The sequence below is a fragment of the Sciurus carolinensis genome, chromosome 11, assembly GCF_902686445.1.
Source record: "Sciurus carolinensis chromosome 11, mSciCar1.2, whole genome shotgun sequence".
NCBI lineage: Eukaryota > Metazoa > Chordata > Mammalia > Rodentia > Sciuridae > Sciurus > Sciurus carolinensis.
Genome location: NC_062223.1, coordinates 45002618 through 45025350, shown reverse-complemented (window position 1 = coordinate 45025350; position 22733 = coordinate 45002618). Strand labels below are relative to the sequence as shown.

At 35.5% G+C, this 22733-nt stretch overlaps 1 protein-coding gene across 1 annotated transcript in view; it reads right to left on the bottom strand.

Annotated features, from left to right (window-relative positions):
• The window catches only part of Ccdc73 (coiled-coil domain containing 73), a 177911-nt gene that overhangs the window by 84465 nt on the left and 70713 nt on the right, over nt 1-22733 (bottom strand). The window contains 3 exon segments of the mRNA XM_047517413.1: nt 8319-8393; nt 9831-9866; nt 11497-11568. Of these exon segments, the coding sequence (XP_047373369.1) occupies nt 8319-8393; nt 9831-9866; nt 11497-11568 (183 nt within the window).

The following is a 22733-nucleotide window of genomic DNA, read 5'->3' as shown; positions in this document are numbered from 1 at the left end:
CAGCAAAATATTTCATGAGGAAGAGATAAAAAACAAAGAAGCAAATCAGCAAAGGGAGGAATTATCCTAAACGAACTGTCAAATAAAGGAGGAACCAAGATGTGTCAAAAAATAAAGAAAGAAAGAAAGAAAGAAAATTTTAAATATAAACCAAATGACCGGGAATACAAATCATATCTCAATAATAACCCTGAATGTTAATGGCCTGAATTCATCAATCAAAAGACATAGACTGGCAGATTGGATTAAAAAGAAAGATCCAACAATATGTTGCCTGCAAGAGACTCACCTCATAGAAAGAGATACCCATAGACTAAAGGTGAAAGGATGGGGAAAAACATACCATTCACATGGACTCAGCAAAAAAGCTGGAGTATCCATACTCATTTCAGATAATGTGGACTTCAAGCCAATGTTAGTCAGAAAGGATAAGGAAGGACATTTCATACTGCTTAAGGGAAGCATAAATCAGCAAGATATAACAATCATAAACATCTATGCCCCAAACAGTGGCTCATCCATGTATGTTAAACAAATTCTTCTCAATTTTAGAAACCAAATAGACCATAACACAATAATACTTGGTGATTTTAACACGCCTCTCTCACCACTGGACAGATCTTCCAAACAAAAATTGAACAAAGAAACCATAGATCTCAATAACACAATCAATAATTTAGACTTAACAGACATTTATAGAATATACCATCCAACCAAGAGCAAATACACTTTCTTCTCAGCAGCACATGGATCCTTCTCTAAAATAGACCATATATTATGCCACAAAGCTAATGTCAGCAAATACAAGAAGATAGAGACACTACCTTGTATTCTATCAGATCATAATGGATTGAAGTTACAAATTAATGAAAGAGTAAAAAACAGAAACTACTCCAACACCTGGAGATTAAACAATATGCTATTATATGATGAATGGATAACAGAAGATATTAGGAAGGAAATTAAAAAATTCTTAGAGGTAAACGAGAACAAAGAAACATCATATCAAAATCTCTGGGACACTATGAAAGCAGTACTTAGAGGAAAATTTATTTCATGGAGCGCATTTAATAAAAGAAGTAAAACTCAACAAATAAACGACCTAACACTACAGCTCAAAGCCCTAGAAAAAGAAGAACAGACCAACACCAAAAGTAGTACAAGACAGGAAATAGTTAAACTCACAGCTGAAATCAACGAAATTGAAACGAAAAAAACAATACAAAAAATAGACAAAATAAATAGTTGGTTCTTCGAAAAAATAAACAAAATTGATAAACCTTTAGCCACACTAACAAAGAGAAGACGAGAGAAAACCCAAATCACTAAAATTCGGAATGAACAAGGAAATATCACAACAGACACGACTGAAATACAAAACATAATTAGAAGCTATTTTGAAAATCTATACTCCAACAAAATAGAAAATTTCAAAGACATCAACAGGTTTCTAGAGACATATGAATTGCCTAAACTGAACGAGGAGGACATAGACAATTTAAATAGACCAATTTCAAGTAATGAAATAGAAGAAGTCATCAAAAGCCTACCAACAAAGAAAAGTCCAGGACCAGATGGGTTCTCAGCCGAGTTCTACAAAACTTTTAAAGAAGAGCTCATTCCAATACTTCTCAAAGTATTCCATAAAATAGAAGAGGAGGGAACCCTCCCAAACTCATTCTATGAAGCCAATATTACCCTGATACCTAAACCAGACAGAGACACATCGAGGAAAGAAAATTTCAGACCAATATCCTTAATGAACATCGACGCAAAAATTCTCAACAAAATTTTAGCAAATCGCATACAAAAACATATTAAAAAGATAGTGCACCATGATCAAGTGGGTTTCATCCCAGGGATGCAAGGTTGGTTCAACATCCAGAAATCAATAAATGTCATTCACCATATCAATAGACTTAAAGTCAAGAATCACATGATTATTTCGATAGATGCAGAAAAAGCATTTGATAAAATACAGCACCCCTTCATGCTCAAAACACTAGAAAAAATAGGGATAGTGGGAACATTCCTTAACATTGTAAAGGCCATCTACGCTAAGCCCATGGCTAATATTATTCTAAAGGGTGAAAAACTGAAAGCATTCCCTCTAAAAACTGGAACAAGGCAGGGATGCCCTCTTTCACCACTTCTATTCAATATCGTCCTTGAAACTCTAGCCAGAGCAATTAGACAGACCAAAGAAATTAAAGGGATATGAATAGGCAAAGAAGAACTCAAACTATCCCTATTTGCTGATGATATGATTGTATACTTAGAGGAACCAGGAAATTCCACCAGAAAACTTTTAGATCTCATAAGTGAATTCAGTAAAGTAGCAGGATATAAGATCAATGCACATAAATCTAAGGCATTTCTATACATGAGCGATGAATCTTCAGAAAGAGAAATTAGGAAAACTACCCCATTCACAATAGCTTCGAAAAAAATAAAATATTTGGGAATCAATCTCACAAAAGAGGTGAAAGACCTCTACAATGAGAACTACAGAACACTAAAGAAAGAAATTAAAGAAAACCTTAGAAGATGGAAAGATCTCCCATGTTCTTGGATAGGAAGAATTAATATTGTCAAAATGGCCATACTACCAAAAGTACTATACAGATTCAATGCAATTCCAATTAAAATCCCAATGACCTACCTTACAGAAATAGGGCAAGCAATCATGAAATTCATCTGGAATAATAAAAAACCCAGAATAGCTAAAGTAATCCTTGGCAGAAAGAGTGAAGCAGGGGGTATTTCAATACCAGAACTTCAACTATACTACAAAGCAATAGTAACAAAAACGGCATGGTATTGGTACCAAAATAGAAAGGTGGATCAATGGTACAGAATAGAGGACACGGACACAAACCCAAATAAATACAATTTTCTCATACTAGACAAAGGGGCCAAAAATATGCAATGGAGAAAAGATAGCCTCTTCAACAAATGGTGCTGGGAGAATTGGAAATCCATATGCAACAGAATGAAACTAAACCCATATCTCTCACCATGCACGAAACTAAACTCAAAATGGATTAAGGATCTCGGAATCAGACCAGAGACCTTGCATCTTATAGAAGAAAAAGTAGGTCCAGAGCTTCAACATGTTGGCTTAGGACTAGACTTCCTCAACAGGACTCCCATAGCACAAGAAATAAAAGCAAGAATTAATAACTGGGATAGATTCAAACTAAAAAGCTTTCTCTCAGCAAAAGAAACTATCAGCAATGCGAAGAAAGAGCCTACAGAGTGGGAGAAAATCTTTGCCAATCATACTTCAGATAGAGCACTAATCTCCAGAATCTATAAAGAACTCAAAAAACTCTACACCAAGAATGCAAATAATCCAATCGACAAATGGGCTAAGGAAATGGATAGACACTTCACAGAAGAAGATCTACAAGCAATCAACAAACATATGGAAAAATGTTCAACATCTCTAGTAATAGGAGAAATGCAAATCAAAACCACCCTAAGATTCCATCTCACCCCAATTAGAATGGCGATGATCAAGAATACAAGCAACAACAGGTGTTGGCGAGGATGTGGGGAGAAAGGTACACTCATACATTGCTGGTGGGGATGCAAATTAGTGCAGCCACTCTGGAAAGCAGTGTGGAGATTCCTTAGAAAACTTGGAATGGAACCACCATTTGACCCAGCTATCCCACTCCTTGGCCTATACCCAAAGGACTTAAAATCAGCATATTACAGAGATACAGCCACATCAATGTTCATAGCTCCTCAGTTCACAATAGCCAGATTGTGGAACCAACCTAGATGTCCTTCAATTGATGAATGGATAAAGAAAATGTGGTATATATATACAATGGAATATTACTCTGCCATAAAGAATGATAAAATTATGGCATTTGCAGGCAAATGGATGAAACTGGAGAATATCATGCTAAGTGAGATAAGCCAATCTCAAAAAACCAAACGAAGAATGATATCGCTAATAAGTGGATGAGGACACATAATGGGGGGTGGGAAGAGTTAGTGTTAGGGTTAGAGTTAGGTTTAGGGAGGTGGGCAAGAATGGAGGAAGGAAGGACTGAATAGAGGGAAAAGAGGGGTGGGGGGGTGGGGGGAAGGGAAAAAAATAACAGAATGAATCAAACATTACCCTATGTAAATTTATGATTACACAAATGGTATGCCTTTACGCCATGTACAAATAGAGAAACAAAATGTATCCCATTTGTGTACAATAATAAAAAAAAAAGATAGAAGGTAGACAAAGTAATGCAAATGAATACCATGTCCTTCAGAAAAAGGAAGATAATGAATGGATGAAAAGATATTCAAATAAATAACAGCATGAGATCTGACAATTGAGTGGGTACTCTGTATTAGGGGAAAAAAATCAATACCAAAATAAAACCTGGTAACATTTCTTTTTCCCAATGACAAGGATTTTCTTGACCTTCAGGCAGAAAGAGCAAATCATCTCCAAAGGAGAGAATAGGTTGGTTACAGGCTTCCTTCTACATTGTGACATTTCTTTCTGAAAGGGAATATAGCAATGTATACAAATTTCTGATGGGGTAGAAATGTAACCCCAAAGCACCAAACTGTTTTGTCCTTCAGATAACAAATAAAGGCAATGGATGGATATCCTCAAGCATGCAACAACCCACCAGATGTAACAACCCTGGCTATTTTTTGGAAAAAAAGAAAAGCAAACAAAAACCAAAAAAACTACTTGTAAAAAAAACACAAGATGTTTCAGAACATGAATCAAGATTGATGAATCAAAATAATTCGGGACTGATGAAGGTATTGACAACATAAATAAGAAACAAAAAATCAATTGTTTTGTTCTAATTAGTTATACATGACAGTAGAAAAAAACCAATTGTGAGTAAAAAAAAAAAAGAAGTAAATGAGAACAAAGACACTTCATATCAAAATCTCTGGGTCACTATGAAAGCAGTACTTAGAGGAACATTTATTTCATGGAGTGCATTCAATAAAAGAAGAAAAAAATCAACAAATAAACTACACTACAGCTCAAAGCCCTAGAAAAAGAACAGAGCAACACCAAAAGTAGTAGAAGACAGGAAATAGTTAAAATCAGAGCTCAAATCAATGAAATTGAAACAAACAAAAAAAAATAGAAAAATTGACAAAATAAATAGTTGGTTCTTTGAAAAAATAAACAAAATTGATAAACCCTTAGCCACACTAACAAAGAGAAGGAGAGAGAAAACTGAAATTACTAAAATTCAGAATGAACAATGAAATATCATGACAGACACGAGTGAAATACAAAATACAATTAGAAGCTATTTTGAAAATCTATACTCCAACAAAACAGAAAATCTCAAAGACATCAACAGGTTTCTAGAGACATATGAATTACCTAAACTGAACCAGGACATACACAATTTAAATAGATCAATTTCAAGCAATGAAATAGAAGAAGTCATCAAAACCTACCAACAAAGAAAAGTTCAGGACCAGATGGATTCTCAGCCAAGTTCAGAACCTTTAAAGAAGAGCTTATTCCAATACTCCTCAAAGTATTCCATGAAATAGAAGAGGAGGGAACCCTCCCAAACTCATTCTATGAAGCCAATATCACCCTGATACCTAAACCAGACAGAGACACATCAAGGAAAGAAAATTTCAGACCAATAGCCTTAATGAACATTGATGCAAAAATTCTCAACAAAATCTTAGCAAATCGCATACAAAAATATATTTAAAATATTGTGCACCACAATCAAGTGGGTTTTATCCCAGGGATGCAAGGTTGGTTCAACATCCAGAAATCAATAAATGTAATTCACCATATCAACAGACTTAAAGTCAAGAATCACATGATTATTTCGATAGATGCAGAAGAAGCATTTGATAAAATACAGCATCCCTTCATGCTCAAAACACTAGAAAAAATAGGGATAGTGGGAACATTCCTTAACATTGTAAAGGCCATCTATGCTAAGCCCATGGCTAATATCATTCTAAAGGGTGAAAAACTGAAAGCATTCCCCCTAAAAACTGGAACAAGGCAGGGATGCCCTCTTTCACCACTTCTATTCAACATTATCCTCGAAACTCTAGCCAGAGCAATTAGACAGACCAAGGAAATTAAAGGGATATGGAATAGGAAAAGAAGAACTCCAACTATCCCTATTTGCTGATGACATGATTATATATTTAGAGGAACTCGGAAATTCCACCAGAAAATTTTTAGAACTCATAAGTGAATTCAATAAAGTAGCGGGATATAAGATCAATGCACATAAGTCTAATGCATTTTTATACATAAGTGATGAATCTTCAGAAAGAGAAGTTAGGAAAACTACCCCATTCACAATATCCTCGAAAAAAATAAAATGCTTGGAAATCAATCTAACAAAAGAGGTGAAAGACCTCTACAATGAGAACTACAGAACACTAAAGAAAGAAATTAAAGAAAACCTTAGAAGATGGAAGATCTCCCAGGTTCTTGGATAGGCAGAATTAATATTGTCAAAATGGCCATACTACCAAAAGTGCTATACAGATTCAATGCAATTCCAATTAAAATCCCAATGACCTACCTTACAGGAATAGAACAAGCAATCATGAAATTCATCTGGAAGAATAAGAAACTCAGAATAGCTAAAGCAATCCTTAGCAGGAAGAGTGAAGCAGGAGGTATCGCAATACCAGAACTTCAACTATACTACAAAGCAATAGTAACAAAAACACCATGGTATTGTCACCAAAATAGACAGGTAGATAAATGGTATAGAATAGAGGACACAGACACAAACCCAAATAAATACAATTTTCTCATACTAGACAAAGGGGCCAAAAATATGCAATGGAGAAAAGATAGCCTCTTCAACAAATGGTGCTGGGAAAACTGGAAATCCATATGCAACAGAATGAAACTAAACCCCAATCTCTCACCCTGCACAAAAATCAACTCACAATGGATCAAGGACCTTGGAATCAGACCAGAGACCCTGCATCTTATAGAAGAAAAAGTAGGTCCAAATCTTCAACTTGTAGGCTTAGGATCAGACTTCCTTGACAGGACTCCCATAGCACAAGAAATAAAAGCAAGAATCAATAACTGGGATGGATTCAAACTAAATAGCTTTCTCTCAACAAAGGAAACTATCAGCAATGCGAAGAGAGAACCTACAGAGTGGGAGAATATCTTTGCCACTCATACTTCAGATAGAGCACTAATTTCCAGAATATATAAAGAACTCAAAAAATTCTACACCAAGAATATAAATAACCCAATCAACAAATGGGCTAAGGATATGAACAGACGCTTCACAGAAGAAGATCTACAAGCAATCAACAGATATATGGAAAATGTTCAACATCTTTAATAATAAATGCAAATCAAAACTACCCTAAGATTCCATCTCGCCCCAATTAGAATGGCAATTATCAAGAATACTAGCAACAATAGGTGTTGGCGAGGATGTGGGGAAAAAGGTACACTCATACATTGCTGGTGGGGTTGCAAATTAGTGCAGCCACTCTGGACAGCAGTATGGAGATTCCTCAGAAAGCTTGGAATGGAACCACCATTTGACCCAGCTATCCCACTCCTTGGCCTATACCTAAAGGACTTAAAATCAGCATACTACAGTAATGCTGCCACATCAATGTTCATAGCTGCTCAATTCATAATCACCAGATTGTGGAACCAACCTATGTGCCCTTCAATTGATGAATGGATAAAGAAACTGTGGTATATATATATATATATATATATATATATATATACACACACACACAATGGAATATTACTCAGTCATAAAGAATAATAAAATTATGGCATTTGCAGGCAAATGGATGAAGTTGGAGAATATCATGCTAAGTGAGATAAGCCAATCTCAAAAAACTAAAGGACGAATGATCTTGCTGATAAGCGGATGATGACACTTAATGGGGGGTGGGAGGGGGGCAAGAATGGAGGAAGGAGGGACTGTATAGAGGGAAAAGAGGGGTGGGGGGGAGAAAAAAATAACAGAATGATGTCAAAAACTATTACCCTAGGTAAATGTATGATTACACAAATGGTATGCCTCCACTTCATGTATAGAGAAACAAGATGTATACCATTTGTTTATAATAAAAATAAATTTAAAAAAAAGAAATGGTGAAAGTAACTGTAGTATTTTTAAAAACATAAAAGATGCAGCAAAAATACTAATTTGAAATTTAAGACTCTTGTGAAAATAAAGTATTAAATTATATAAAATATTATAATATGAATTTTGTCAGCTCTGTTTTGCTAAATTACATGTTTAATGATATTTTACTAATACAATGCTAAAATAGCAAATTACCTGTAATGTTTTTAATGTTTCCTTCAATCCTTCTATTTCTTTTTCTTTTATTTCCGTAGCAAGTTCATATTTTCCCTTTAAATAAAAATTTTATTTTAATACTGTCTAATGTAAATATTATAAAGGTGGGAGATATAATAGCTCAAGAACCAAAATTTGTAACTTAAATCTAATAGTTCATAGGCTTTAAATTTGCATCTGCATGACAAAATACATTTCTAATGGTTTCAAAATATTAAAAAATAAGGTCTTTACATGATTATAATGATCATGAAATGAAATATCTTATAATGATAAATAATTTTATCTGGAGAATATTCATAGAACTTTGAGATACTATATAATTATTTAACTCTTGCAGCTAGAATAAATATACAGTCATCTCTCAGAATCTGCAAGAGTTGGTTTCAAGAACAACATGAACACCAAAACCTGAGGATGCTCAAGTCACTTAAATAAAATGGCACAGTAGCCTGGAATGATTGCTCACATCTATAATACCAGCAACTCAGGAGGCTGAGGCAGGAGGATTGCAACTTCAAGGCTAGCCTCAGCAACATAATGCCCTAAGCAACTTAGCAAGACCCTGTCTCAAATTAAAAAATAAAGAAGAGCTGGGATGTAACTCAGTGCTAAAGTGCCCCTGGATTCAACCCCCAGTATTAAAAAAAAAAAAGCCTAGTATTCATACCCACATACAACCTACATACATCCTCCTATATACCTTAAATCATTTTTAGATCACTTATAATACCAACACAATGTAAATGCTATGTAAATATTTGTTATACTGTACTGCTTATAAAATAAGGAGAAAAAAGTCTGTACATGTCTAGTACAGATGCAGTTTTTTTTTTTCTGGTATTTCCAACCAGCAGTTGGTTGAACCTGTAGATGCAAAACTGCGGATACAGAGATCCAATTGTATTCTAATTAAAAAAGCACAGATACATTTATATTATACTATGAATATAAGGATGGGGAAAACATTTTAAAGTTTTTTTGCTATGAATACTCAGCTATAATTATTAACACAACAAACTGTATGCTCATCAGCATAATAAAAATATGTATTAACTAACAAATAGCTAGAGAAAACATTATGCACCTGGTTATTTTCTACATTTGTTGGGAGTCATATCTCCTTTCCAGGTTGGTCTGCACTCAAGTATAAGTCATTTCAATGTGTTTTAAAGAAGATAATTACATTGAAAAAGCACTAAAAACATTGAAAACATTGCAGTAGAGTGGAAAGAGCATTAATTTGAGGGTTGAAAATCCCAACTTTGCCACAGCAAGTCATTTTATCTTGTTGGGCCTCAGTATTTTCAACTGTAAAATAATAAAGGTCAAATAATGTAATTATTTTGGGTTCTTTCTGTTTCTAAGATTTTAAGAAATCAATACTCTTCCCCATTAGCTTATTACCAATGCTGTTTTCTACTGTAGTGAATAACTGAACATTAAATTCATTTACATATGCTTTAAATTGTTTTAAAAATTAATAAATACCTTTTCTTCTTCCAAGGCATACATCTTCATTTGCAACTGGTAATTTTTAAAATTAAGATACAGAGAAGTAAACCAATAACAGTAAATTATGCTGGTCAATAGGATTATGGAAACACTTTATATTTCTATATTGTTTGAATTTAATATAATATGAAAACGTCACTTTTACATTCAGAAAATAATAAAGATTCAAAAGAGGGAAAAAGTCAAGAAAATAAGTGAACAATTTAATCACACTTAGCAACATCAAAAATCCTTCAAAGTTTCATTTTCCCCTTTAGAAGTTTTCTTACATATCTGAATACGTCACCATCTACTCCTAAATAATAGCATGTATAATTTTCTGAAGGTATGATTTTATGAAATCATTACAACTTTTATTTGAAGACAGTATTTGTGTTCTGAAAAAAAATTTAAATGCAGGTGATAGTGAAATAATGACTTTTGTAAATAATGACATTTTAAAACAAAAACTGAAATAAGAAATATTCTAAGTAGCACAAGGATACTTAGCAAAATTATCAAAAAATAAAATTTTTCTTTAAAACTTTCCTATCTCCTTTTCTACGCTCTTCACATTCAAGAGTTTTTTATTTGAAACAAACTAAGATAGGGATTTAGTTCAGTGGCAGAATACTTGCCCAGCATGCTTAAGACCCTGGGTTCCCACCCCAGTGGAAACTCAAGAACACTTTCTCTACAACCCCCAGATACCTGGATGTTCTTTCTTGCCCAAGTCCCTTATGTAGCAGAGATGTACATTTGTTCTCTGCTAGAGAATACTAAGCTACTTTATTGGTTTCTGCTTCCTTACTCTTCAATTAAAACTCTCATAACTGATTAGACCTATTTCAGATTTAAGGAACAAAGTTTGTTAATTTGTTTAAACAAATTCATACTAATGTGTGAATTATCAATAACCATAACACACTAGTAATGTAACTTGTATAAGTTTTTTCTTTAGGTGCATAAAGATGAAGACAAAAAAGAAGGAAGGAAAAACAAAGTACAAATGAGGATAGTGGGATAAAAGGAAAAAACTTCCAGAGGCTATTTTACATAAGTGCATTTTCTTAAACTAATATTTTCTAGCTAGGGACTGAAGAGAAATTTGAGGCAGTCAAGACCTATAGAATTCAAATTAACTGAAAGTGCTGCTACACTGCTATTTTATCTTTTTCTTTTCTTTTCTTTCTTTCTTTCTTTTTTTTTTTTTTTTTTTAGTTACTTTAAGTTGGTTGGATTTATGGAGGATACAGTGCATGGTAATCACCTCTCCTCATCCTTTACATCTTCTTCTTTGCATCTCAGCTCTTCATCAGTGTTATGACTGACTTAAGTAAAGGAGTAAAGTAGAAAATGTAAGATTCCAAGATACTAACAAAAGAAAGAAGAAAAGGAAAAGAAAAAACAAGAATACATGTACACCATTCATCTAAATTATTTAGAACAAATGAAAACAGATCTCCATCTCTAAGAAAACATTTTTTCCCAATTTCCCAAACACTTTTTATTATCAGTTTTGATTCAAATAACTACTCATTTCTTATTCCCCATAATATCCCTTTTCTCCTTCTTGTCTTCCATGAGTTTGGAGAAGAGCTTGTTGTCATATTCATGCAAAAGGGAGGAAGTACAGTATCTAAAATTGTAGTGCCTAAAATACCTGCTTTTTAAAAACTTCCATTGCTTCTTTGTGTTGCTTCACTAATGCTTCCTTTTGATTCTGAAGAATTTCCTATTTAAAAAATTATGACAAGTCAAAACATAAATTCTTATAACTTTGTCTGCTTAATTCTCAATTTGGTTCACAACTTAAATTAATTTAGAGGCTGGAGTTGTGGATCAGTGGTAGAGGGCTTGCCTAGCATGTGTGAGGTAGAGGGTCCAATCCTCAGCACCACATGAAAAATAAATAAATAAAATAACAGTATTGCATCCATCTAAAACTAAAAATATTTTTTAAAAATAAATTAAACATCACATTTTTTATCCTCTTTAAATGCAACTTTAAACTAATTTTATGGTTTTTTTTCTCATGGAATAATTATAAAAAATTTTGCTTCCACTTGCTTCTTCATGATAAAAACACATTGTTTTTAAAATTTTTAAACTCTGACATGCCTGGTCCCAAATCTTTCTTCAAGAAAATATCTTTTAACCAGAAGTTATTAAAATAAAAAATCTAGAACACAAATAGACTATAGTCTTAGGATTTCCAGAAAAAATCAATTTTATTATCTAAGCACAAACATTCACATGGCAACATACAGGACTTGAAAGTCATTGAAATAACTTTTTTTTTACATAACCAAAGCTACCTCAGGACATTTTTTTAAAAGCACATATATGGTTCATTTCTTGTCCCCCGCCTTTGATGGAAGTTATATGTTTTGTCCTTTAGAGTCAAGATTATTTTTAACATTTTCTTCTCTTTTTATCAAAGTTAATAATTCTCTTTTTTAAAAAAGTACATCAAAAAGTGGCAATCACTTTTTGTTATTTGCCTCACAATTCCTGTATAATACATTGACTTAGTAATTTTAAAATTTTTTCTTTGACCTCCCACTGTGTTGCAAGTTTAACTTTCTTATATAACTATTATCCCACATTTTCTCCTATTCTTCCAACAGTTATATCAAAATTGTGCCTGAAATCAATAGTCAGTACTTACATTGTTAGGACTATGTCTTATTTAATAATGAGCCATGTATACTGTGATTACATTTTTATTTTATGTCTTTTGCTGAAGTTCATAATTACTTTAAAATGTTTAAATTTCCAAAGTTATTTTTTTAAAAATAATACTACCTTTCCCAGATCTATGTCAATTGGTTCATATGCTCAGATACAAAATGAGAAGCAAGGATTACTTAGAAAATTTCCAACTCCCTAAGAAATAGATTTAGAAAACCTTTAGGTAAACCAAGTACAGTGAAGCACACCTGTAATCCCAGTTTACTGGGAGGTTGAGCCAAGAGGATCCCAAGTTTGAAGCCAGCCTGAGCAACTTAACAAGACCCTGTCTTGAAATAAAAAATAAAAAGGACTGAGGGTGTAGATTAGTTGGTAGAGGGCCCCTGAGTTCAATCTCCAGTATCAGAAAAAGAAAAAGGAAAAAAATCAAGTAGGTAAATAAATGCTATTGCTTTGGGAGGAAATCAATTTCTCACTTTATCCTCAAATTTGTAAAGAGATATTTCTCTAAATATTAAAAATTTATAGGAGTCAATGAGCTACTCAGATAATGGGCATTTCTAATCACCCTATTCCTGCTTGGATTACCAAATGAGAAATATTATTTTATCCTTTATGATACCACATCTTACTTTTACATATTGTTATGGTTTAGATGTGGTGTCCCCAAAAAACTCACATGTGAGACAATGCAAGAAGTGTTGAAGGAAAAATTACCAGGTTGTTAAGAATCTTAACCCAGTCAGTGAGTTAATCCCCTGGCAGGGATTAACTGAGTGGTAACTGACTGGTAGGGTGTGGTTGGGGGATGTGGGAATTGGAGCCTGGCTATGGGGTATATATTTTGTATCTAGAGAGTGGAGTCTCCATCCCTCTCTGCTTCCTGATGATGCAAGCTGCTTCCCTCTGACACACTCTTCTGCCATGATATTCTGCCTCACCTCAAGCCCCATGAACAGAGCCGGCCTTCTATGGACTAAGACCTGTGAAACCATGAGCCCCTCAAATAAACTTTTCCTCCTCTATAATTGTGCTGTTCAGATCATTTAGTCACAGAAGCAAAAAAGCTGACTAAAACACATATGTTACTCACATATATGTGTGTATACATATGTAAACATTTATGTGATATTTTATATACAACACATGTAAGGTTTTAAATGTCTTTGTGTCTTAATGAAAAAAAAATCAAATATGCTAATGTAGTAATGTAGAAGGAGTGCCTGGCAAATTTTCTTTCAAGAAATATTTTGATGATCAGTGAATTCCTATAGAAAATAAATCTCTCAGATCTTTATTTATAATAAATGTTGCCCACAGAGAAATGTCACCTTTTACCAGGTTGTATGGTTATCAAAGTTTCTTTTTCTGTTCATATTTGTAAAGTAGTAGAGGAATCTGGTTTCGGTTTTCTTCAGATGAGAAATCTAGCTCTAATACTATTAAATAAAGATTTTTTGGTGGGGACAGGTACTAGGGATTGAACCCAGAGGTGCTTTACCACTGAGTCACATCCCAGCCCTTTTTGTTTTTTCTTTTGAGAGTGAGTCTCCCTAAGTTGCTTAGGGCCTTGCTTTGCTGAGGCTGGCTTCAAACTTGCCATCTCCTGCCTCGACCTCCCAAATCACTGGGATTACAGCTGTATGCCACCATGCTCAGCATATTTTTTTAAGTGCATAATATAATAGTGGGGTTAATTTTGACAAATTCATAGATGCATATGCTATGATTTCTCCCTTTTTAATCCCCAGTACTTTCTCTTTCCTTCCTCTCCTCTGTTCCCCCAATCCCCTTCCTCTACTCTATTGGTCTTCCTTCTATTTATTTATTTTTTATCGGTGCATAATAGTTCTATATAAAATTGGAATGCATTGTGATATATTAATACATGTACATAGCATAATTTGGTCAACTTCATTCTTTTTTTTTTTTTTTTTTTTGTGGTGCTGGGGATCAAACCCAGGGCCTTGTGCTTGCGAGGTGAGCACTCTATCAACTGAGCTATCTCCCCAGTCCATCAACTTCATTCTTAAGTCTCCCCTCTTCTCTTCCCTCTTCCCTCTCCCTTGGGCCCTGGTTTTTACTCTACTGATCACCCTTCTATTTTCACAAGATTCCCCCTTTTTTAATTCCTTTTTTCTCTCTAGCTTTCACCTATGAGAAAAAACATTTGACCCTTGAATTTCTGAGTCTGACTTATTTCACTTAGCATGTTATTCTCTCCAGTTCCATCCATTTACCAGCAAATGACATCATTTCATTTTTTTATGGTTGAATAGAACTTCATTGTGTATTTATGCACATTTTCTTTACCCATTCATCTACTGATGGGTCTAGGCTGGTTCCATAACTTGGCTACTATGAATTTTGCTGATATAAACAATGGTATGCATGTATCACTAAAATATGCTGATTTTAGTTCTTTTGGAATAAATACTTGAAGTAGGATAGCCAGACCATATGGCATTCCTAGTTTTTTGAGGAATCTTCATACTGCTTTCCATTTGTGGCCCCATCAATGATGTATGAGGTGTCTTTTTCCACATATCCTTGTCAGCATTTATTATTTGTATTCTTCATGATTGCCATTCTAACTGGAGATGAACTATCAATGTACTTTTGATTTGGCTCTCCTTGATTGCCAGAAATATTGAACATTTTAAAAATATAATTGTAAGCCATTCATATTTTTTTCTTTTTGGGGATGTCTATTTAATTATTTTGCCCATTTATTAATTGGGTTATTTGGATTTTTAGTTTTCTTGTTTTGTTTTGGCTTGGTTTTGGTATTAAGTTTTTTGAGTCCTTCATATAGTCTACATATTAATCCCCTGTCAGAGGAGTAGCTAGCAAAGATTTTCTCCCATTTTGTAGGCTCCCTCTTCATGTTCTTTTTTCCTTTGCTATGTAGAAGTTTCTTAATTTAATGCTATCCCATTTGCCAATTCCTGGATTTATTTCTTCAGCTAAATTTAGGAGTCTTATTAAGGAAGGTGGGGACCATGCCAATGTGTTGGAATATTGTACCTGTTTTCTTGTAGCTGTTTCTCTGTTTCTGGTCTATTCCTAGGTCTTTAATCCACTTTCAGTTGAATTTTGTTCAGAATGAGAGGTAGGTATGTGATTTCATTCTTCTACATATGGATATCCAATTTTCCTAGCAACATCTGATAAAAAGGGCTATCTTTGGGGCTGGAATATGAAGACCAGTGGTAGAGCACTTGCCTGGCATGTGTGCAGCACTGGGTTCGATTCTCAGCACCACATATAAATAAATAAAATAAAGTCCACTGACAACTAAAAAAATATTTTTTAAAAAAAGGCTATCTTTCCTCCAACATATATTTTTGGCACCCTTTTTCAAAAGTTTCAGATGACTGTGGGTGGATTTGACTCTTGGTCTTCTATTCTATTCCACTGGTCTTCATATCTACTTTATGACAATACCATGCTATTTTTGCAATTATAGCTCTGTAATATAATTTAAGATTCAGTATTGTGATACCTCCAGCCCTCTCTCTTATTGTTCAAGATTGCTTTCTTTTGGATAGTTTGGCTAGGGGGTTATCAATCTTGTTTATCATTTCAAAGAACCAACTTTCAGTTGCATTGATCCTTTGTATTGTTTTGTTGATATTGTTCTCTATTAATTTAAGCTTTGATCTTACAATTATTCCCTGTCTTCTACTGGTTTTGGAAGTACATTTTTCCTATTTGGTAAGGCCTTGAGATAGAGCATTAAATTGTTGGTTTATTTGGGATCTTTCTGAGTTTTTTTCATGTGGGAACTTAATGCTATAAACTTACCTCTTCCTACCACCTTCGGAGTGTCCCAGAGGTTCTAGTATATGGTATCACTGTTCTCGATTCTAGGAATTTTTAAATTTCTCTTCTCATTTCCTTGATGATCTATTCTTCATTTAAAAGAGTACTGTTCAATCTTCATGTGTTTATGTGGTCTATATACCTTTTCCTGATGTTGATTTCTAATTTCTATCCATTAGAATCTAATAAGATGCATGGAATAACATCAATTTTTTTTGTATTTGCTAAGACTTGCTTTGTGTCCTAAAATATGGTTTATTTTGGAAAAGACTTCAAGAGCTGCTAAGGAGAAAGCATACTCAGTTGTTGTTGAGAGAAATATTCTTTAGATATTTGTTAGATCCATTTGACTTATGGTATCATTTAAGTCAAAAGGTCTTCATTGATTTTATTTCTGGATGTACTACAAGAAAAAACTAAACATTTTGTTTAACTAAAGCAACACTTTTGAAAGTAAAACAGTGAAAAAAATTTTTCAATTTTTTTCCACAGATATTCTGGGTCAGTTTACCACCTAGGGAACAAAGGTATTAAAATATAGCTATGCTCAACTAAGCCACTATCTGCACTCAGTAGTACTTGAAATCAATCCTAAAGTCAAGATGCAAAACCATTCTAAGAGATAATACCCAATGTGTTTCATAGTCACCTCAGTTAGAGGTACTTTTCCTTCCCAAAACAAAGCTTAGTTTAAAAACTGACTATATCTAAGTTTTATTCCTCCTTCTATCTTCAGTTCAAAATACTAGTATCATTGGTAATAAGGTCTATATCTTGTTTGATCTGGATGATGTGGTCCAGGAAGTGGGGTTTGAGAAGGCAGACCCTGAATTCATGAAGGAGGAGGTGGCTCTCTTTATGCAGGGCATATACCAAGACTCATTTCCTCTGGGTGTGTAAATGGAGGGCTCAGAGTTCCTTGATCTTCAGTAAACTGGGGTAAAAAATTAGAATTATAGGGCTGGGGATATAGCTCAGTTGGTAGAGTGCTTGCCTTGTAAGCCCAAGGCCCTGGGTTCAATCCCCAGCACCACAAAAAAAAAAAAAAAATTAGAATTATAATGGTGAGGAGGGAAGCAGTTACAGGTGGACCATCATTTTGAGATGGGGGATGATCTGGAGGAGAATAATTCATATAAGGTGGTATGTGGACAATAATATGTCCAGGGGGAGGGGTTATTAATAGTGGAGGTACAGCTTGGCTAGATACCAAGTGAGGAGTACCTACAATCTGGGGAAGATGTGGCACTGGATGGTTTATTGGTGGCTGAGGAGGTGAAGGTGGTATATAATGTTCCTGTGGAGGCATAATACAATGATAATGTGTTTTTGTCAGCTTTTTCACTGCTATGACTTAAAGACCTGACAAGAACAATTTTAGAGGAGGAAAAGCTTATTTGGGGGGGGCTCACAGTTTCAAAGGTCTCAGTCCATAGACAGGTGGCTCAATTCCTTAGGGTTTGGGATGAGGCAGGACATTATGGTGGAAGAGTGTGGTGCAGGGAAGCAGCTCACATGATGATCAGAAAGCAGGGAGAGAGAGGGAGAGAGGGAGAAAGAGAGATAGGGACAGAGAGAGAGAGAGAGACTCTACTTGCCAGATACAAAATATATACCGCCCCCAATGACCCAGCTCCTTCAGTTACCACTCAGTTAATACCATCAGGGGATTAATTCACTGGTTGGGTTAAGGCTCTCATAACCTAATCATTTCTCCTCTAAACCTTCTTGCATTTTCTCACATGTGAGCTTTTTGGGGACACCTCACATGCAAACCATAACAGGATGCATACCACTGGTTCCTTCCTAAACACTACAACACAGGGAGAAAACAAATGGAATGATTTCACATATACAAGCTTCATTACATTGAAAATCGTTACTTGAGGATTTCAGGATTCTCACATTCTTTAAATATCTGGACTGACTCTAATCTGACCATCATATTATTCCCTCTCATTACTTTAATTATACGTATTCTTCATATAGTACCAAGACTCCTATTAGTCTATTCAACAAAAAACTGGGTGCTTACAAGTGTCCCAGAAATATGAGACATCCTATAGTGGTACTCATGTTGCCACAGTTTCCCGTACTTGGAATTTGAAAAAATATATACAAACCATTATTAAAATAGGCTTTCTTAATTCCAGTTATAAGGACTCTGTCAAACACCCTCCATTTCCTTATTGTCCTAATTCCACCACTTCACAACTGGGGATTTTTCCTCAAAGGCTAGATTGTGCTAATGTAGTTCCTATAAGACAAAACATTTCCCAGTCTGCATCATATGTCCTGGATTGGTCTCTTAGATTTGATCAGCACATTCTCATAATGAATTCATGACTCCTAGAGGGTTTGTTAGTAATATTTTGACCACATAATCAAGAGGTATTATTCAAGGATTTGTGGCATCTAACTGGTGGTTTGGATCTTGTTTATTAGACAATCACTTATAGATCTAACCAGTGATTGTACTGCTAACTCTTGTTATGGTTTGTGGGTATGTGTCCAGTCTCCTTATATTTTATTAACAGGAAATACTAATATCACAAAAATGGACAGTGGGCAACATTTTGTACAGCATACTAATTGTAATCTCACTAATTGTGTGACTGGATATAATAAAGATCCAAGTGTGATCAGCTTCTTTACCTGCTTATTGCTCCTTGCCTCAAATTGGCATCTCCCTGTGAACATAAGATAGAGAATGACACCCCTAGCTCCAGCCATCTGCCAGAAGGCTGTAGCATTCCTTTCCATGGATGACTTCAGGGGCAACATATAGGACAGTGCCTCAGAACATTTTCAGCTTCTTCCCAGCTGTGAATCTGGTGCTCAGACCAAAATCAATGAGTTTGATATTATTATTGTTGTTGTTTTAGAGATTGGCCTCAGGACAAGTGCTGGAGCCCACCAGCCATCCTCTATCCTCTCCAAGGCCTGGACCACTGTGCCTCCCTCTACTTCTCACTGTATGTACTTGCTCACCTTAGCCAGGATAGATGGGGACTCATTTGCCTTAAGCTCATGTAGATGTGGACTTGCTCCCCTTGACGGAGTATAGACAGAGATGCTCCCCTTGAGACAGTGTAGACTTGATTCACTTTGAGCTGGTTACTTTGACCCAAAGGAATCTTTTTCTTGGTCTTCAGGCCTCTCCCAGAAGTGTATGAGAGGGTGCATTACAGCTATTGGAGAAGACACCTCTGGGAAGGCACTGGAGACTCCAGAGTGTTCTATGGCTTTATCTCCATAATCCCATGTGCAGGGAACAAGAACTGGACCAGTGGGCAGGGGTAGGCCTGCCTACAGCAGTTGCTGGGTGCTTCACCATATGCCATGTAGCCTCCCCACCCAACAGCTCCTCCTGGTCATAGCTAAAGTTTATGGAGATTGAATGCATGGAATTTGGGGAACAAAGATGTGAAATCTCAGGGATGCTACTTACATAAAAGCATAGTGCACCCATGTGGAATTGCTCTTATCTTTGGTTTCTGTTGACAGTGAATTTGTAAAGTGAGGTGCACATAAATAAAAAGTAAGAAACACTCAGGTTAGAACAAGAGTCTTCGTGCACCTTCCAGTCCTGGAATATCTGCAGCTCTGGGACTCCCACAGCTTCTCTGGGCAGTTTCTTTCTGCCCTTCTCTTTAGTAGTTAGAAATTGATACCTTTTAAAAGAAAGATATTCCATACCTCATTTTAATAGTTTGCCCTTTTACACCTTGAGCAAGAAAAATGTTTTAAAGAAAAATACTCTATCATGCTGCTTTAATCATATGTATTATTTGTAAATGTCAGGAGATAAAGGAATAAGAATTATCATGTTCATACAACAAACTTTATCCAATTAAAGTTATGCAGAAAATTGCTCTCAATATGTAAAATATAGCTGCAAGAATTTTAGTTTTTATAGGATTTTGAAAATGATTTGGGATAGAAGCACTTAAAATAACTCCAAGTTTTATAGTTCAATTTTGAAAAACTTTAGTCATAATAACATGGCTCCATCAGCAAATTTTTGTTCATCACAAAATGTTTCCAAGGATCTCCCAAAGAGTTGGTAAGAAGGCAGCCCTATCACGGGCCATGTGCTATTTCAACTGAAAATGCCATGTGCTTATCAAGTCCATGGTCAAAGAAATGGCAATTAAGCTCTAAAAATGGTAGGTTTTATTTGTTGAGAATTCCTTATTAACACTGAAGACTCTGGAAGTTAGGTTATCTGAGCTATATAATTCTAGCTTTACCTTGTGACTCAATTTTACAAATGTGAAAGGTGGGCAGTAGTAGGTCCCTCAGACAGGACTAAAAGTTCAACATAAGTTATAAGTTGGATATTGCTCAGACCCATGCTTGCCACCATCCCCCAAATGTTCATGCATATGAAATTTAATGAATAACAATGATTTATAATAACATGATTACACCATTTTCAAAGTAAGCCCTGGTTTTAGGAAAGTGTTGAGTTTAACTAAGGTTACCTTTATGTTATGTGATATGAAAAGAAATGTCCTTCCTGACCTGTCACAAGTCCTAAACATATGATCAGTTTTAATCTGATGAGAATCACTAGAGAGTTAAGAAGATGTGAAATATTTTAATCACAAATGGGAGTTCTTCAAAGGCATTTGGGGGAATGAATATGAAGTTGTATAAAAGATGTATAAATGTTGCAAAAACAGACTGAAATATTTTGAAGATATCAGAAGAAGAAAATGAAACAAGGGTGTGTTTAGGATGCAAATTTAGAAAAACAAACAGAATGAGGGTTAGTTTGCAGCTTGTGTGGGGTACTGGGGTGTCAATATACCTAGTGGCTTTGGTCTTGGGCTCCATGTAGTACCGCACTCAGGAAAGATCTTTCCACACTCTTATTAGAGAAGGTGGACACCGCAGATGGGCAGCCTGGGGACATCTCAGTGGCTCAGTATCCTCCTACCTTGCACTTATGACTGGAAGTGAGAAGCAGATGAAGCTCCTGTGATATCATCGCAGTCTCCTTTGGAGAGTTTTTAAGTAGATGCCACTCTTCTAAGGATAAACCATAGCTACCTTCAGGAGTTGCTGGCCATTCTGTGTATATCATGAGTGTCCATTTTCAAAGACAGTGGCACAAGTTCTATCATGATGGCTTAAACTCTTTACTTATTTCCAAATGCTTCTTAGACCACTCCTCATCAGACACCATATTTTCTGTTGATACACTTCTATACCATCTGCTCAAGTTTCAATTTTATGTTCCTTAAAATACCCAGTTACTCCAAGCTACTCTATAACTAAGTAAGGTTGGAAAATTCTAAGGAGATTCCTTTCTTAGAGAATTACCACTTATATCACTGCACTATCAGCATTTTCCAAACTCATCTATCACCATGTAAAACCAATGACTATTTAGCAGTACTAATGTTTGGGATACTTATGTTTAGCATTGTTATGTTGATTAAAAAACAAAGAGTGCACATAGTTTCTAATGCCTAAAACATAAGCAGGGCTTAATAAAGGTAGAGTGATTATTATCAACCTTAGCTAAAGGTCTTGTCGTATGTTGAGCAACACACACAAAAGACAACTAAGTCTGCCAGTTGCTCCTGGGTGACACTATGGGAGTAGAGATGGTTATCATATCCTTTTTTTTGTTACATGGTAATTCATCTGGGGCCAGTGGACAAGGTGATGTGAATCCAGGTAAGCACAGGGTTACTGGCCATAGCTGGCAGCCTACAGGACAATCAGGCACATCAGTTTCTGGCAGGGCAGGCAGGATGCACCACCTCTGGCAATCAGTCCTAGGTGTGTACACCAGGTGAACCAAGATGCACCTCTGGTTCTCTTGGGTCACTCTGAGTTGCTTTGAGGTCCTGCAGGACAGGATGCAGGGTGTCATCAAAGTCCTGACATTCCATATTGTGACCTCTTCAACTCCCCAGTGCCAATGAGTCTCAAGTCTGAAAATCTCTAGGCCCAGAGCCAAGGCCCTGGCACCCACTCACCTTATTTTCTAAAGACCCCTAATGAGGCTAAGGAAGAGTCTCTCACAGAAATCCTTTAGCCCAAGCAAGATGTCTCAATCAGAATCCACAGAAAACTGCTGATGTTTCCCTGGCTCTGAGTCTTTCCAGAAAACTGTTACCCTCTGGAAGAAGCAGTGTACAGGATCCTAAGGAGAAGTGCTGTGGGGTACATGAAAATTTAGTGTGGGTCCTGGCTTTGTGTATGTTTGCCCAGTTGCAGCATGTTATTCTGTGTCCAACTGCTTTGCCCTGAACAGAGCATGGGTTCTGTCAGTGTTCAGAACATTAGGAAGGTTCTCTGCCACTGGTCCAGCCAGTGCCAAGGGTTCCTCTCTCAAAATTGGCATGATCCATGACAGGCACT